Source organism: Delphinus delphis, chromosome 3 (assembly GCF_949987515.2).
Source record: "Delphinus delphis chromosome 3, mDelDel1.2, whole genome shotgun sequence".
In the NCBI taxonomy this organism is placed as follows: Eukaryota; Metazoa; Chordata; class Mammalia; order Artiodactyla; family Delphinidae; genus Delphinus; species Delphinus delphis.
The window spans coordinates 147161648-147180250 of NC_082685.1; the positions used below are offsets into that span (position 1 = coordinate 147161648).

Here is an 18603-nt window from a genome sequence, read left to right on the forward strand (position 1 = left end):
GCGGTTAGTTGATGTTTTTTTAAGTCTCTTTAAACTGTGGATTCTCATTCCATTTCTCCCTTTGCTTTCCTTGCAGTTTTTTATTGTGGAAGAAACTGGATCAGGTATTCTGTAGAGTTCCTAAGCTCTGATCAGGGTTTCCTTGATTGCAGCTTTATGGGGTCATTTAACACGTGTTTCTGTCCCTTGTATTTCCTACAGATTGGTAGTTAGATCTAATACTGTGCCATCTAATACAGTACCACTGGCCACACATGGCTATTTGAATTTAAATTAATTAAAATGAAATTAAATGAAAAATTCAGTTCTTAGTTGCCCTCACCACATTTCAAGCACTTAATGGATACCTCTGGCCTAGTGTCTGTTGTAACAGCACAGATACAGAATATTTCCATCATCATAGAAACTTCTGTTGGACAGCTGTGATGAGTTTAAAGTTCTTTTTTTTGAAGGACTTTTTCATAGGGAGTAGTGTGGTCTCTCTTTTTTTCTTTTAATAAATTTTAAAAATATATTTATTTATTAGGCTGCACTGGGTCTTAGTTGTGGCATGTGGGATCTTTGTTGCGACACGCGGGATCTTTAGTTGCGGCACGTGGGCTCTTAGTTGCGGCATGTGGGATCTAGTTCCCTGACCAGGGATCAAACCCAGGCTCCCTTCATTGGGAGTATGGAGTCTTAACCACTGGACCACTAGAGAAGTCCCTGGTCTCTCTTTTTCGTGTGTGACGTTATTAGTTATTGATGGATCATTACCTAGGCCCAGTAATTCATTAGGCGTTGCCAAAGTGATATTCTATCTTTCCTTCTGCATTTATCAGAATACTTTTATAAAGGATATTCCCCTCACCAGCTATTTGATTACGCTGAAGTACAGATCCCATATAGGACAAAACCAAAAAAATTGCTCATTCGATTTATTCCATAATACATACACAAACAGTAGTCTTAGAATAACAGTATTAATGGCACCACCAACAATATGATTATGGGAAGTAGGTGTTTGTTTGTTTGGGGTCTTTTTGTCTGTGATGATAGCTGTATCCCACCAGGCATGCACACTCAGATTACCATGTTTTAAGGTCATTTCTGCTTATACCACAAACTGGATACACAGATTCATTTATTTTATTTTACTTTTGATTTTAAAGGTTCCTTTTAAAAATTACATATTGTCTTATAATTATGTAGTATATTTACCATGATTCCAAACTCAGATTTACAAATGCAATTATGTTTTTCAAAAATCTAATTTCTATCTCTGTTGCTTCCACCTTGTTCTTGCCACTTTCCCCCCCACCCCAAAGGTAACCATCTTTTAGAAATGATTTAATTTTTCCCATTTTAATATAAGCAAATAGACACACACACACACACTCTCTTGATATATGTGACCTCCGCTCTGTCAAACTGTTTTGAAGTTTTGTGGTCACTTACGAGGTCTATTTTATTTGCCTTTTTTTTTTCTTTCCATATCTCTTTTTGTATTTAGGAAAGATTATATTTTTGTTCTAATGTTTACCTTTATTGTATAATTAAATTTCTCCCTCCTCTCCCTCTCTTTCTATGTGTGTGTATCCCGCTCTCTGTTAATGAAAATAACTACTATCTGCTACAGCTGGCCCTTGAACAACATGGGTTTGAACAGCTTAGGTCCTTTTGTCTCAGTGTCCAAAGATTTTTTTTTTTCTTTAAAAACTAACAGTAGTTTTACTAGAATATGTCTCAGCTCTTTTGGTTAATTTTTTTCAGATATGCTGTGTGCCCTTTCAATATATACTTTCACATTGTCTTTCATCTCAGGAAAGTTTTCTTGAATTACTGATTTCATTATGCTATTGTTTTGATTTCTTTTTTTTTTTTTAACATCTTTATTGGGGTGTAATTGCTTTACAATGGTGTGTTAGTTTCTGCTTTATAATAAAGTGAATCAGTTATACATATACATGTTCCCATATCTCTTCCCTCTTGCGTCTCCCTCCCTCTCACCCTCCCTATCCCACCCATCCAGGCGGTCACCAAGCACCGAGCTGATATCCCTGTGCCATGCAGCTGCTTCCCACTAGCTATCTACCTTACGTTTGTTAGTGTGTATATGTCCATGACTCTCTCTCGCCCTGTCACAGCTCACCCTTCCCCCTCCCCATATCCTCCAGTCCGTTCTCCAGTAGGTCTGTGTCTTTATTCCTGTCTTACCCCTAGGTTCTCCATGACATTTTTTTTTTCTTAAATTCCATATATGTGTGTTAGCATACGGTATTTGTCTTTTTCTTTCTGACTTACTTCACTCTGTATGACAGACTCTATCTAGGTCTATCCACCTCATTACAAATAGCTCAATTTCGTTTCTTTTTATGGCTGAGTAATATTCCATTGTATATATGTGCCACATCTTCTTTACCCATTCATCCGATGATGGGCACTTAGGTTGTTTCCATCTCCGGGCTATTGTAAATAGAGCTGCAATGAACATTTTGGTACATGACTCTTTTTGAATTTTGGTTTTCTCAGGGTATATGCCCGGTAGTGGGATTGCCGGGTCATATGATAGTTCTATTTGTAGTTTTTTAAGGAACCTCCATACTGTTCTCCATAGTGGCTGAACCAATTCACATTCCCACCAGCTGTGCAAGAGTGTTGTTCCCTTTTCTCCACACCCTCTCCAGCATTTATTGTTTCTAGATTTTTTGATGATGGCCATTCTGACTGGTGTGAGATGATATCTCATTGTAGTTTTGATTTGCATTTCTCTAATGATTAATGATGTTGAGCATTCTTTCATGTGTTTGTTGGCAGTCTGTATATCTTCTTTGGAGAAATGTCTATTTAGGTCTTCTGCCCATTATTTGATTGGGTTGTTTGTTTTTTTGTTATTGAGCTGCATGAGCTGCTTGTAAATTTTGGAGATTAATCCTTTGTCAGTTGCTTCATTTGCAAATATTTTCTCCCATTCTGAGGGTTGTCTTTTGGTCTTGTTTATGGTTTCCTTTGCTGTGCAAAAGCTTTGAAGTTTCATTAGGTCCCATTTGTTTATTTTTGTTTTTATTTCCATTACTCTAGGAGGTGGGTCAGAAAGGATCTTGCTGTGATTTATGTCATAGAGTGTTCTGCCTATGTTTTCCTCTAAGAGTTTGATAGTTTCTGGCCTTACATTTAGGTCTTTAATCCATTTTGAGCTTATTTTTGTGTATGGTGTTAGGGAGTGATCTAATCTCATACTTTTACATGTATCTCTTTTTTTTTTTATAAGGACTGCTATTATATGCATCTTGTATCTTCTTTGCTTATTTTCCATATCTATCATTTTCTCTTAAATCCTTCATTTTTTCTGATTTTTTATTTTTTCTAAAAGTTTTTCTTTTTTCCATCTTTTATTTCTCAAAGGCAGTAGTCATTGGTTAATATGCTGTTGTGTTCCTTCTGTTTAGTCTATATTCTTGAAATCATTATTTCCTTCTATGTCTTTTTTCTGAGTTTTGTCACTTCTTTTCAGATCTTCCTTTCCTCCAGTCATCTCATTTCTGAATTAATATAGTATTTATTAATAGTTTTCCTTATAAATGTTATTGTTTTCTTAATTTAGTTTGTTTTGAAATAATAGGTTACAGCTTTCATTGGTTTTATTGGCATGTTTTTCTGGCATTTTATTATCAGAGGTATCTTGTTCTATTCCTTTCATCTATTTTCTTATAAAATCCTTGAGTGTGATTTAATCATGATTCTTTTCCATTGCTCTTTAGGTTAAATCTTGTTAAATAAGTGAAATATTTTCCTGTGCTCTTTTAAAAAAATATCTATCTATTTTTATTTACAATTTTTTTTGGCTGCGTTGGGTCTTCATTGTGGCATGAGGGATCTTCGTTGCAGCGTGCGGGCTCTTTGTTGCGGCACATGGGCTTCTCACTCTTTGTGGTGCGCGGGCTTCTCTCTATTTGCAGTGTGCAGGTTTTCTCTCTAGTTGTGGCGTGGGCTCTGAAGTTTGTGGCACGCTGGCTCTCTAGTTGAGGCACGCGGCCTCAGTAGTTGTGGCGTGCGGGCTTAGTTGCCCCATGACATGTGGAATCTTAGTTCCCTGACCAGGAATCAAACCTGCATCCCCTGCATTGGAAGGTGGATTCTTTACCACTGGACCACCAGGGAAGTCCCTATTTTCCTGTACTTTTAGGAGGAAATGTAAGCCAGAATAGTTCTCATGGCTCTAGAGCCTCTCCTTCTGTTGTTTTTGCAAAGTGATTTAAAAAATGGGGGGTGGGTGCTCATCATATCTGAGATCTGCTGTGTCTGTTTTGTTCCTCTACTTTTATCTGGACATTCTCTTTCTTTTGCCTTTTATTGTTTCTCTCCTGCTAAATGTGGCTTTTACTCCTAGCACTTTCTTTACACCATGGGGCTTTACCCTGGAAGGGAACTTGAGTTTTTAATTTTGAGCATTTTTAGGGCCCAGGCTTCTCCCACAGTGTTAGACTGTCCTCATACTCATCCAGTGAATTGGATTCTGTAGAGCCCTCTCCAGTTTGGGCCACAATTCCAGTGAATATATGTTAATTTGGGGGCTCTTCCATTCTTGGGGTCATCAGAAGCCCTGCTGTTCTCCCTGTGTTTTTTCTCTCTCAGATGCTGAGACCACACACAGGTCTTTGTCCTCACCCACACTTATTTTGGCACTCGTGGGGATACCTTGTCATCTAGTTTTTATGTATTTATTGTTCACAGTTCTATTTTGCTATACTGGTTGCTCATTTTTAGTGGAGAATTTGAATAGATTTAAAAACTGTGCACTGCCATTTTCTTACAGTCTTCCAAAGGAGCTTTTAAAAATGAAAGCAGTTCCTAGGCATGAATGGAGTGGGGAGGAGATGCTTAGTGATTATGTGTATTTTAACATTTCAAAAATTGATAATTTAAAAAACTGAGCTAGAACCTCGTAGATAACCTTGAGACTTGTTTGTCAGGGATACAAGATGGACATGGGTCATATATACCTTTCCATGGTGGTCACAAGAAACATACCTGGGTAGAGAAACTGGCTCTGTTTGGAGCAAGTTTAGAGGAAGTGGCGAAGGGACTCACAGCTGTTTCACATAAGTAAAGGTTTTGTTCTTTTCCAGGGGTAGACCTAAGTTGAAAGGGGCAAACCTCCAAAGAGACAGATTTGGACTAATGATAATTTTCTAATAATCAGAGTACTCTAAAGGTAGTGTTGTTTTCTTAACAGGTAATGATTTATCTCTTCCCGGAGGTATTAAAACACCAGTTTGAATTCATACTTCAGAAAGATAGTTACACTGCATAGTCTTCATGACCCATCCTCCTTGTGTGCTTAGCATCAATACCCTTGAGTCCCCTGCAATTGAAAGGCCTGGAAAACTATATTATACCTTGGGAGCAAAAAGAGTGTCTTCATCTTTTTTCTCTTCCACAACTAATATAAGCCTTACCCGTGGAGGTGCTTAATATGTATTTATTGAATTGAACTGGAAAGAAAGACTTTCTGTTGATTAGAGATCCTTTTTTGGAGAACTAATCTTTCTTTATAAGTTAATACAGGAAACTGATTTCTGTAGTTTCAAGCAAATCCATTATCATGTATTTTTAAATAATGCCAGCTTAAAATACTTCAAAGACTAAAATGATATAAAGCACATGTCAGTCATTCTGTGATGGGCTGTGCCCATCCTCCAGGTTCTGATGAATAAGAATGACTCCTTCATTCTCTTGAGTTCTAGGGAAACATTATTAAAAAAAAAAAAAAAGAAAGAAAGAAAGAAAAAGATATGCTTTCCATGAAATCTCCCAATAAGGAATCTATAGCCAAATGAAAAGTGAAATAAAAATAAAAGTTCTATATCCTCAGGTGATTTAACGGTATCGGTGGTTTTATAAAAGTTGTCCTTATAGTGTTAGATTGAGTGTTAAACCTAGAATGGCCTTTCGAGATCATCTGCCTGAGAAATTCTTACCCAGAGGATAGTGATGGGCTTTAGAGATCTGTGAACTCATTAAAATTCCATACAATTTTTGCATGTTTGTGCACATAGGCACTTTTCTGGGGAAAGATTCATTTTCCTTAGATTCTCAGAAGTGTCTGGACACTGACAAAGTTTCAGAATTTGTGAGTCCTAATCCATTCCCTTAGAATTAAAGATAGACAAGGAGGCACAGAAATTCTTATGACTTCCTTAAGGTTACCCTGCTGGGTACTGATGAACCATGGCTATTCCTACTTCAGTGAGGGCCAATAGGCCTTGTTCTAAGCAATTTTTTGTATTTGCTCATTTAATCCTTTTAACTGTACTTGAAAGTAGCTACACTGATTGTCTTCATTGTACAGGTGAGGAAACAGAAACAGAGAGGTTAGATAATTTGCCCTGAGTCCCATGATGAATGAGTGACAGAGCAGGATTTGGACCCAGGCATTCTGGTTCTAGAGACCGTATCTTTAACAGCTGTAGTCCACCACCCCTCACAGAGGATATGCCAGGATGCCATGTAGCCAGTAAACTGTTTCAAGACTTTGTGAGATGGAATTTAGAATGTAAAAATGGTTCTTGTTTGTTGTAAAATAAATGAAGTGTTTTTAATAAGTTTTTATAGAGTTAAACATATTGAAATATGCTTTTTCCTAGCATGCAATGATGCTGCCTGTTTTGACCCATCATATTCGATACCACCAGTGCCTAATGCATCTGGACAAGTTGATAGGATATACTTTCCAAGATCGTTGTCTGTTACAGGTAAGAATTACTCTCCTGTACATTTATATAATAACAAGATAGGAGTAATTCATCTTGCAGGTTACAAATGGAGCACTGAGAGTCTCTTCTGGGAGATGATGAGGATGTTTAGAAACAAAGCTCTCTCCATTACTCTACTCTTATTGCCACTTTCAAACCCTTTTTCTCACTTTTTTTTTTTTTCTTTTTGATGCTGTCCCTAAAGAAATAGATTAGGGCTTCCCTGGTAGAGCAGTGGTTGAGAGTCCGCCTGCCAGTACAGGGGACACGGGTTCGTGCCCCGGTCTGGGAGGATCCCACATGCCGCGGAGCGGCTGGGCCCGTGAGCCATGGCCGCTGAGCCTGCGCGTCCGGAGCCTGTGCTCCGCAATGGGAGAGGCCACAACAGTGAGAGGCCCACGTACCGCAAAAAAAAAAAAAAAAAAGAGAGAGACTAAAGCTAAAATTTGCCCGTCAAACCTGACCACTTCTTTCAGCTTCTCCTCCTTTATGGCTCTTCTTTCCAGGTGCTGTATATTCTAATTCGTCTCTGAAAGATGTGGTTTTTTAGGTTTGTTTAGAAGAGCTTGCACCAAAGCTTTGGAAATGTGACATTGGAGGAAATAGGATGGAAAGATCGGGGATTAAAATTTGACTAGATAAACAGATCTCTTTCCTGTTTCATTTGAGGTGATATAAAGATGGTGCTTCTATGCTGAATTTGTTTTTGTTTTTATGCTGAGTTTTTAAGACTGAACTTATTTCACCGAAATTTTAGCTGGCAATGACCCACCCAAGTCATCACTTAAATTTTGGAATGAATCCTGATCATGCCAGGAATTCTTTGTCTAACTGTGGAATTCGGCAACCCAAATATGGAGATAGAAAAGTTCATCACATGCACATGCGGAAAAAAGGTATGTTTGGATTCCACTCTCCTGTTTTGTTCTGTGTCTCCTGTTGTAAATTAAATCCCCACCAGGAATGGTTCCCTGGTGACTGATTCATTCTCTCTTTCTTTAGTGTTTCCTGACCCATATGTAATAACATTCACTTTGAGCAGAGCATTATGATAAGAGTAAATGAATTTGTGAGAAAATTTCCTTTCTCCTATCAAGTGTTTTAAGTAACTAAGTTGATCAGACTTGCTAGTCAAATTGGGGTGAGATAGATAATTTTCTTTCTACATGTCATATGATGGTCCCAGAATTCTTCTAACAGTATTTAGTTGTGATTTTTTTTTTTAATAGGAATTAACACCTTAATAAATATTATGTCACGCCTTGGCCAAGATGACCCAACTCCCTCAAGGTAAAGTAGATTTTTTAATAATAAACTTTGTTGAGATATAATTCACATACCATACAATTCCCCCATTTAAAGTGTACAATTCAGTGGTTTTTGGTTTATTCACAAAATGGTGCAACCATGATCACTGTCTAATTTTAGAGCATTTTCATCATCCCCAAAAGAAACCCCATACTCCCCATTTCCCTCAGCCTGCCCAGCCCTGGACATCCACCAGTCTTCTTTTAATCCATGTTCAATATTTCTGGATTTACCTATTCTGAACATTTTGTATAAATGGTGTCATATAATATGTGGTCCTTTGTGACTGGTTTATTTTACTTTACATTATGTTTAAAAGATTTATCCATGTTACAGTATATGTCAGTGTTTCTTTTTATTGCCAAATAATATTCCATGGTATAGGTATACCATGTTTTATTTATCTAGTCACCAACTGATGGTCATTTGTTGTTTTTACTTTTTGGTTATTATGAATGCTGTTGCTATGAATATTTGTATACAGGTTTTTGTATGGACATATGTTTTGATTTTTCTTGGGTATATACCTAGGAGTGGAATTTCTGGATGATATGGTAACTCTGTTTCACCTTTCCTTTAAGGAACTGCCAGACTGTTTCCAAAGTGGCTGCACCATTTTATTTTCCCAGCAGCAATATATATGAAGGTTCTGATTTCTTCACATCTTTCCCAACACTTGATATTATCTGTCTTTTTGAACCTGGGCTTCCTAGTGGATATGAAATAGTATCTCATTGTGGTTTTGTCATATTTCCCTGATGGCTACTGATGTTGAGCATCTTTTCATGTGCTTATGGGCCATTTGTGTATCTTCTCTGGAAAAATATCCAGATCCTTTTCCCATTTTTAATCAGGTTACTTTTTGTTGTTGAGTTACAATCATTTTTTAATGTATTCTAGATACAAGTCCCTTATCAGGTATGTGATTTGTAAAAATCTTTTCTCGTTCTATGGATCATCTTTTCACTCTCTTAGTGAAGCACAAAGGTTTTGATGAATTCCACATAATAGATAAATTTTGTTGCTTTTCTTGCTTCTGCTTTTGGTGTCATGTCTAAGAAACCATTGCCTAATCTAAAGTCATGAAGACTTACATCTGTTTCTTCTAAGAGCTTTATGGGTTTTTTCCTCTGACATTTAGATCTGTTCTGTTCTGAGTTAATTCTTATATATGGTATGACATAGAGGTCCAGCTGCATTCTTTTGCTTGTGGATATGCAGTTGTCCCAGCACCATTTCTTGAAAAGGCTGATCTTTCCCCACTAAATCATATGGGTTGAAATCACCCTTGACAGTATATTTGAGGGTTTATTTTTGGATTCTTAGTTCATTCTATTGATTTTTATGTCTGTCCTTAAGCCAGTACCACACTGTCTTGATTACTGTAGCTTTGTAATAAGTTTTGAAATCTAGAAATGCAAGATCTCTTCTCTAACTTTCTTTTTTTCAAGACTATTTCGGCTATTCTAGACCTGTTACATTTCCACATGAATTTTTTAGTTACCTTAAGAACTTTTGCAAAGAAGCCAGCTGGGGTTTTGATAGGGATCGTGTTGAGTCTGTGGATCAATTTGTGAATGCTTACCATCTTAATATTAAGTCTTCTACTTAATATTGTCTTCTGTTCCCTGAACATTAGATGTCTTATTTTTTCTTTGTTGTCTTTAATTTCTTAGTAATGCTTTTTAGTTTTCAGAGTATACATTTTGTATATCTTTTGTTAAATTTATTCATAAGTATTCTTTTCGATGCTATTATAAATGAAATTATTTTCTTAATCTTTATTTTTGGATTGTTCATTGCAAGCATATAGAAATACAATTGATTTTTGATTATTGATCTTGTATCTTGCAACCTTGATGAGCTCATTTGTTAGCTCCAGTAGTTTTTTAGTGAATTCCTTAAGATTTTCTATATAGAGGATCATTTCACTTATAAATAGAGATATTTTTACTATTTCCTTTCCAGTCTGGATGCCTTTCATTTCATTTTCTTAACCTAGTTGCCCTAGCTGGAGTCTCCAGTACAATATCAAATAGAAGTGGTGAGAGAGGATCCTTACCTTCTTCCTAATCTTAAATGGAAAACATTTTTTTACCATTGTGTATGATGTTATCTCATAGGTGCCTTTTATCAGATTGAGGAAGTTCCCTTTTATTCCTAATTTGCTGAATATTTTTGTCATGAGAGTGTGTTGAACTTTGTCAAATGCTTTTTCTGCATCTATTAAGATGATCATGTGTTTTGTTCATTTATTTTATCCACATGGTGTATTACATTAATTGATTTTGGGGTGTCAAACCAACCTTGCCTTCCTGGGATACATCACACTTGATCGTGGTATATAATCCTTTTTATATGCTATGTTTAGTTAGAATTTAGTTTGCTAGTATGCTGTTGAGGATTTTTGGTCTGTAGTTTTCCTTTCCTGTGACGTTTTAGTCTGGTTTCACTATTAGGATAATACTGGCCTCATGTAATGGGTTGGAAAGTTTTATATGTTAGCTTTCCGTATTTTATTTCTTGATTTTAAATGATACCGTAATATATGAATATTCTCACTTTGTGGCCTGGAACCCCTGAGGAACCTGGGAAGGAAGTAGGCTGAGTCTATATAAACTCATTAACACCCTGGAAAACTGAATGGAAGTAAATGCCAAATGCTGATGGGGCTCTGATGTTACTCTCAGGAGGCTTATCTCTGTGTGTGAAGCACAGCAGGTTCTATTTTGAAAGCCAGTAGAGGAGGTTGCTTGAGGGCGGCTTACTTTTTAAAACGGGGCATTGAAGAGTTGAATAGCCAGGTTTGTCCCTCTTGGGATCCAGACTTAGATGGATGAAAGGTAGGTAGAGCAGGGTTGGAAGTGACAGAGTTGAGACACTGCTGCAGCTGGTAACTGGCCTCCACAGTGAGGTAGGTGCCCAGCTGAGCTAGTGTAGCTTCCTTTTCTACCTTTTTCTTCGTATATCACTTTTCTTTTCAAATAGACTTGCCTTGACGTTGCTGTCTTTTGAGGTTATCATAAACCAAACTGTCTTTCCTCTTCAATCAAGAGGTAAAAAGAAAGGCAGGACAGAACTTTAAAATTCCAGTTTGAAGATGATCACATGCCTCACTACTGTGTTCTGTGAGGGTATAAGATCAGAAAAGGACTGTCTAATTAGAGGAGCCCTTAATCACACCCTGAGGGATAGCGTGGCCATGGTTTCATTTTACCTTGCTATACTGTGGATTCTCCCGATGACCGGTTCTGTATTTTAATAAGTGAAACCCTTGGTCCCCTGCAGCCCCTTTAGCAAGGCCGCACACACAATAGACACGTCCTTTTCAACAATGAAAGCACAGATTTAAGTGACCTTTGTCTCATCTACCCAACCACAGTTATTGGTATGTAAATTATGTCTTTTGGTAGCATAGTTTAAACCTCATGGTTTATGTTTTCTTACTGTGGCCAAGGGAACTATAGCTGAGAAACTGTGTTCTTTCTGAATTTACCATTTTGAAAATGATAACCATTGATAGAGAATAAGCAGACGCTCTCTCTTGTCCTTTGACTTCTGCCCTGGCCTCTGCTGCTTGCGCTGAGAGCCTCTTGCAGTAGGTCTGATCTTTCGGCTGATGCAGAGTCGACCCCAAGTTTCTGTTCAGAAAGATCCTCCCAGCCTGGGTGGCCGGGCCGGCTGCTGCTTGGCTGCGGCTGTCCGGTAGCCCCAGCTGTGTCAGTACAGCCCTGGGAGCCATACTGAAGAAACTCAGGCGAATGTAGTCCAACAGACATTTATCCAGTGCCTTTTGAGCTTGAGGCAGTTCGTGGATATTTTACAGGGATCCAGAGGCAAGTAAGACAAAGCCCCCACTCGCCAGGAGGTGTGACTGCCTGGGGTGGGGTAAAAGTGCCGTAAACATAAGTAACTCATATAAGGAAGACCCTGCTAAGTGCTTCAGTGAAGGTCAGAAACAGAACATACACAGCAGACTGGGGGCTAAGGAGAGCTCTGGTGGTTGTTCACGGATTATAGGTCAGTTATGCACTGTGCACCAGAATAATTGCAATCACTTGAAACGACTTGCCCTCTTCCCTGTTTGTTTCTTTTTTTTTTACATCTTTATTGGAGTATAATTGCTTTACAATGGTGTGTTAGTTTCTGCTTTATAACAAAGCGAATCAGTTATACATATACATATGTTCCCATATCTCTTCCCTCTTGCATCTCCCTCCCTCCCACCCTCCCTATCCCACCCCTCCAGGCGGTCACAAAGCACCGAGCTGATCTCCCTGTGCTATGCGGCTGCTTCCCACTAGCTATCTACCTTACGTTTGGTCCTGTTTGTTTCTTAGTTTGCTGTTACAAAGTGGGATGCAGTAGTCTCTGCTCCTTGGAAGTATAAGTATATCTTTGAAATGAACACTATCCAATTTCAAATGTCAGTGGTTATATCTCCTCCCAAGCAAGCTTGCTCAGAATTTCAGACTAGAGAAAGGAAAGAGAGAGCCAACGAGCTAGTAGGTTGTTTGGGGAATCTGCGTCTGGCACTGAAGGTGGAGGAACAAGGCAGGTAGGGGAGCTTGGTGGAATTCTTCCCCCAGCCCCTCTGGGTACCACTCCTCACCCCTGCCCATCCTGCAGTGCAATTAGTGCCACCTTCTGCCAGGTCTCCCTTCAGGCTGCCTCTCCAGGCTTCATCTTGCTATTTCTGGAGCCTCCTCCCTAGATCTTAGCTGTAACCTGCTTGAAAGCTTTCTGTGACGTCTCGTCACCTACTGAATAAGTCTGAACTTCCTCACCTGGCAGTCTCAGCACCCAGTGATCCAGGCACGTCACTCTCTTCCCTGTGGCTGTCTGCACACCAGTAAGACTGAGGGACTTGATGTGCTGCCAGACGTACCCTCTCCCTTCCCTGAATGCCAGCAGTAATTGTGCCTGTGGAATGCCCTGTGTACCCTGTGACATCCTGCCCAGATCCTGCTGGCATTTGTTTTATTGTGCATGTTCTGGTTCTCCCAGGTATTATAATTGTGTCATAGTCTGATTTTTTTTTTTTTTAAACTGTGAGCATTTTGAAGGTCTTTTGTCCTACTCTTTTTTCTTTCTTCAAATTCTTTTCCTTTTCCAACTAATGCCTTTCACAAAGCAGGGGCTCAGTAAATAAGTCTTAAAGGAAAGAATGCCATTCATGACATTACTTTTATTCTGGGTTATTTACTCGTTGACTAGAAATAGGGAAATGGGGGCATTAGGAAAGGTCATGGTCAGAGCCATCAAAAGTTTAAATGGCTGGTTACTCTCGTAATCTGATTTGGGATCAGCTAGCGTTTACAAAAAGACATGAAGACTTAAAATTAATAAATAAAAATCTGTCTGCCTATCAAAAACTACAAAATAACTTTTAGGATGGCATCATCTCAAGTGAATATGCAGCCCATAATTTTTTAAAGTGTCAATATTTAACCACGTAAATCTCAGTTGTATAGTTACATTTAACTCATGCACATTACAATGAAATGTTACCACAGAGAAGGTCTATGAAGGATTAGGCATTCGTTTCAGCCTTGTACTCCAACATGAGAAACAGCCTGTGAGAAGCACATTCATCATGTAATTAAGATATAAATAAAATGCAATCTCTGCACTGAGGGGGAGAGTATTAATTTTGATGAGGGACTCAGGCAGGGATTCATCTGGAGCTCACATTTTGCTAGACCTTGAGAGATGGGTAGGTTTTCAATGTGTCTCAGTGCACAGGGGAGAGCAGAAGCCTCCAGGGCGGCAAGGAGCTTGGCCTGAGCAGAGGCACTGAGTATTTTAGGGGATGCCCTTTTCAGAGAGGACCAGGCAGTTTCGGAACAGGACCCTGTGCATAGGTGGGAGAGGATAGCAGTGGACAGTGAGACTGAAAAGGTAGGCTAGGCCTATTTTGAAGGACTTTAGATGCAAGGTTAAATTTAGAATTCGGAGTTTGGACCATGGGAAGCTAGAACATTGTACCAAAGCTGATTTTTCAGTGTCCTAACTCTCTCTAAGAATGCATTCTCCTTTCTCTCGTCCACCTGATAGTGGTGTGGAAAGAGTCCCAATTGTTAGGGTGATGTCTCCTAGCTTTAAATCTGACTCCCAGGGGGAAGGAAGCACCAGGGTGGGAAGCCTGCGACACGTAGTATGAGGGGACACTCCCTCCCCTTCCCACCAGGCAGCCCCTGTACCTCCAGCTAAGATGGCCATCAGTGTTCTTGATTATGAGGAATAAGGTAGGGTGCTTTGATTACTAAAGGAGCTAACCCTCCGTATCCTTTTCTTTGAGAAGAGAGGGAGGAAATATAAATGTGTGCTATTTTAAGTGATCTTTTTAATTCTGTAGGATTAATCACAACGAACGGTTGGAGTTCCTGGGTGATGCTGTTGTTGAATTTCTGACCAGGTAAGTAGGCTTTTCTGCCATTCCCCAACAATTGCATTTTATAGGTAACATACTTAATACATACCTTCTTTGTAATTAGCCAAATAAGGCCTTGAAACACCGTGTTTTTGGTCTCCTCTGTAGAGCTTAAAAGCTACATGTCTGTGGCTCTTGCACTCACTGATGCTCTAATGAGCAAGATTACAGGATGAAAGGCTACTGTCTCTGTCCTGTCAAGTTTATGTTCAAGTTGCTACAGCCAGAAGAGATCAGCTTGTCTTGGTCTAGATGCTTCAGAGCTTCTATTCAATTTGTAGCGAAAGGGATGATATTTTAAAATGTCACTTCATTTTCTAGGATTTGTCTTTGATCCCTTTCTCACTCTTCCTGAACTCAAGGGAAGTAAAGTTTACAAGAATTTTAATAACTAGATCTTGGGGTGTGTGTGTGTGTGTGTGTGTGTGTGTGTGTGTGTGTACGTGTTTCTGTATGTTTTCTCTGCAGAAATATTTTAGGGTCCTTAATTTGGAGGTAGGGGTAGGAAAGTACATTTTGTTTTTTCATTACTCATAAAATTTCCCTTTTAAAGGGAGATAACACATGTTTCTCTTGGAACTGTCTTGAGCTATTTTTATTCTCTTTAGGTCATTTCTTTTCCCGGAAGGACATAATGAGGCAAAGGTGCTGTTTTCTAAGCTTGTTCTCACTGGACACAGTAGGACTAGACAAGCTCAGCTGCCCCGATCAACAGTGGGTCTGAGACACCAGTGTGAGAGTTAGGGGAGCGCAGTTAGTGTCATGGTCTGAACGGGTCTTCCATCAGCCTTCTTCCTAATTCCCTTACTTTCCTGATCAACAGCGCCGGTTCTGTGTGCCACTCGTGTTCCTGTTCCTGTCCCTGTCTGTACTTGTGAAGAACGTGCCACACAGCTGCCCTGCTCAGAGCTCCCAGGCTCCTCTTCAGGGGCCCTCATAACCCAACCCAAGCAAAGCCCTCTGTTTCCAGGCTCAATTTTCATGTATTAGATAGGTTTGCTCTCAGCAGTGTATGAATGTTTGTTCAGATCTTTGTTGTTATCATATTTCAGAGAAATCTTTTTACAGAAGTCAATGTGAACGTATGAGTGAATGGTGGTGTTTGGGTTTTAGCGCATTCAGATATACCGTGCATACTGTTTAACTTTCAAAGACCCTACAGTTTAGTTCACTTCAGCTGGTATGTATTGCCCAGATGTTATGTGTCAGGCCTGTTTTTTGGACTCAGAACCACAGACAGAATATTGTGATACATGTTTACTTATATGCTCTTTTTTTTTTTGGCAGTGTCCATTTGTACTATTTGTTTCCTAGTCTAGAAGAGGGAGGATTAGCAACCTATCGGACTGCCATCGTTCAGAACCAGCACCTTGCCATGCTAGCAAAGGTACGTCAGGTATCTGAAGCAGTCCATGCATAATTTTGCATTTGAATAAGTAACCCTTTAGGGTGCATTAAGGGTTTAATATTTTATAGACGAGGAAGGACTTTTTTGTTTGGGTTTTAAGGATTCAGCCTTATTAGTTCTGTTACCTTAGTGAGTTTCACCAGCAGCCAGTGAACTCCACAGTGAGGTAACTTGATAAGAGAAGAGGAAAAATTTGACAGGTGTGCGTGTACAGAGTTAAACATTTGGGGAAAGGAACATGAGAACAGAGTAAAAGAAATGAAACATTTCGTATTTTCCCTTTGTGTAATATTTCTGTATTATAATTGTTTTTAATTTACTTTAACAAGCAGAATTATAGCTTTGAATAGAATACTCCAGGCCATTTGTATCCACAGGGGATGCTTTACAGATCTTTGAGAATTCCCCCCAAATCACAAATCCTATTAATTAAGATTTAGGTTTTAGGCTGTTCAGCTAGCCACGTTGACTTAGCTGAGTGATTAGCAGAAACTTTTCTTGATATAGATTCATGGTAGGCATGTTTCTTACATTATCTCATTTGATCTTCCTGTCTCTGTACAGTGTCTTTTTTTTAAATTAATTTTTATTGGTGTATAGTTGCTTTACAATGTTGTGTTAGTTTCTTGCACTGTCTTATCATAAATCATAACGGATAGGACATGGGCACTTGCCTGGGCCGTCAGAATACCCACAGGGGGACCATGGACAAATTGTTATTCTCTTTGCCAAGCCTCTGCTTTCTCATCTATAGAATGGAGATGGCATTAGCATCTACTCCACAGGGTGGTTGTGAGAATTAAATGAGATTATCATTTGAGTTTTAATGATTCCACTTGTAAAGTGCTTGGTGCAATGCCTGTTCATAGTAATCACATAAACATATGAATAAACTAGTAGGAGTTAGTTGTTTTTATTGCTGCTGCCGCTTATAAATTACATTTATAAATCATTATATTTTATAGGCCTGTGGGTTTATTCAGTAGTAAGGGGAATGGTGGCTGTTAAATTCCCAAACAGTAGTGATCCATTAGAAAAGCTTTTGTGAATTTTCCTTGATTTTTGCCTTAAGTAGTTTTATTTTTCTTCATTTTGATATAAATGTTGAAATCTGGTAAAAAAGACTAGATAAAACCCATTCTAGTTTTATGACTGATTTTTTTTAAAACATATTTATTTATTTTATTTATTTATTTTATTCCGGCTGCATCAGGTCTTAGTTGTGGCACTCGGGGTCTTCGTTGCAGCGTGCGAGCTCTTTGTTGTGGTGCACGGATTTTCTCTCCCTAGTTGTGGCGCGTGGGCTCCAGGGCACGTTGGGCTCTGTAGTTTGCAGCACGCAGGCTCTTTCGTTGAGGTGTGCTAGCTTAGTAGTTATGGCACACAGGCTTAGTTGCCCTGAGGCACGTGGGATCTTAGTTCCCCGACCAGGGATTGAACCCGCGTCCCCTGCATTGGAAGGCAGATTCTTTACCACTGGACCACCAGGGAAGTCCCTGACTTCTTAATTTGATCTTGCCAAGGTATTAATTACATCTAAAATGTGGTTACTTTTATCCCACAGTTTTCGTGTTAGCAAGAGTGCATTGCTTTATCATATATAACATCCTCATCATAGCTATGTTGGTAGGCTTTGACCTAGCTTCAGTGGCATTTGAGAATATAGACAGTGATGCCTTCAGGAAAAACTATAGGCAACAGGTATGCTAACTTGGTTTTAGCCTTACAGTGAATGAAATTCCACAATCTATATAAAACTGCTTCAATGTTTAGTTGATTTAATTGTCAAGATGCTTCCTGATAGTTCATGTAAGTGTCCATTGGAAATACCTTTAATAAGCAGATTGTCAGCACGCTCCCCCCACCTCGCCATTGTTTTCTTTTCAGTTTCAGATATAATAGAATTGCATAATTGTTTTTCAAACAATTGTAGGGAGGATATTTACAAAGTGTGGGAAATTACCATAGTATGAACATGGATGCTGTTACGTAACACAGTGGGTGCTGTACAAAGCCATGAGTTATGATGGGGGTGGCCAGTTTCTCCCTTCAGGGGTTTCTGTGTGATCTTCCTCTACCCCAAACCCTGACATTCCCATAGCACTCAACACCCATCTCCTCCAGCAGTAGGCAGTGGTGGTCTTACCCTTCTTCTGTCTAGACCAGTGGTTCTTAACCATTTGGGAGGAGGGACTTGGTGGAGGAGTATTGTTGACTCTGAGAAGGTAATGAAAGCTCTGGGTCAGCGCTCCAGACAGGAACATTTTAACACATGCACAGTGGAGCACCACTCTCCTTTTTAAAATTTCCACTAATGCCTTCATGAAAAAAATAAGGATATAGAGGAGGTATTACGAGAAGTTGGAAAATTCATAGCATTCCAGAATAGTTGCTTATAATATAAAATATGGCTTGCACTCTACTCTCAAGCACGGCTCCAGAGATAGCAAACAATTGGATTTTCCCAGTGAAGTTGTGAAACAAGTGAAATTTACATATTCTACTATAAACTCTTGCACTTGGAGATCAATTTTTTAAAAAGAGGTGGTTTCTGCTGTTGCATTTGTGGTAGTCAAAACTCTCATTTGAGTTTACAATACACTCATGAATTCCTAGGAATACAAAATACTGATAGCATATATGTCCCATTTTTATTGTCCCTTTTTCCAATGTAAACAGATATGGGTATTTTTAACATACATATCAAGACATACAAAATC

The 18603-nt window shown here is 39.0% G+C and overlaps 1 protein-coding gene across 5 annotated transcripts in view; it reads left to right on the forward strand.

The window, feature by feature from the left end:
• Positions 1 to 18603, forward strand: part of DROSHA (drosha ribonuclease III) — a 130691-nt gene that overhangs the window by 69931 nt on the left and 42157 nt on the right. For all 5 annotated transcript variants that reach the window (XM_060009637.1, XM_060009638.1, XM_060009639.1 and 2 more), the window contains 5 exons: positions 6627 to 6734; positions 7492 to 7630; positions 7964 to 8024; positions 14401 to 14460; positions 15763 to 15862. In XM_060009637.1, the coding sequence (XP_059865620.1) occupies positions 6627 to 6734; positions 7492 to 7630; positions 7964 to 8024; positions 14401 to 14460; positions 15763 to 15862 (468 nt within the window). The remainder of the gene's footprint in view (positions 1 to 6626; positions 6735 to 7491; positions 7631 to 7963; positions 8025 to 14400; positions 14461 to 15762; positions 15863 to 18603) is intronic.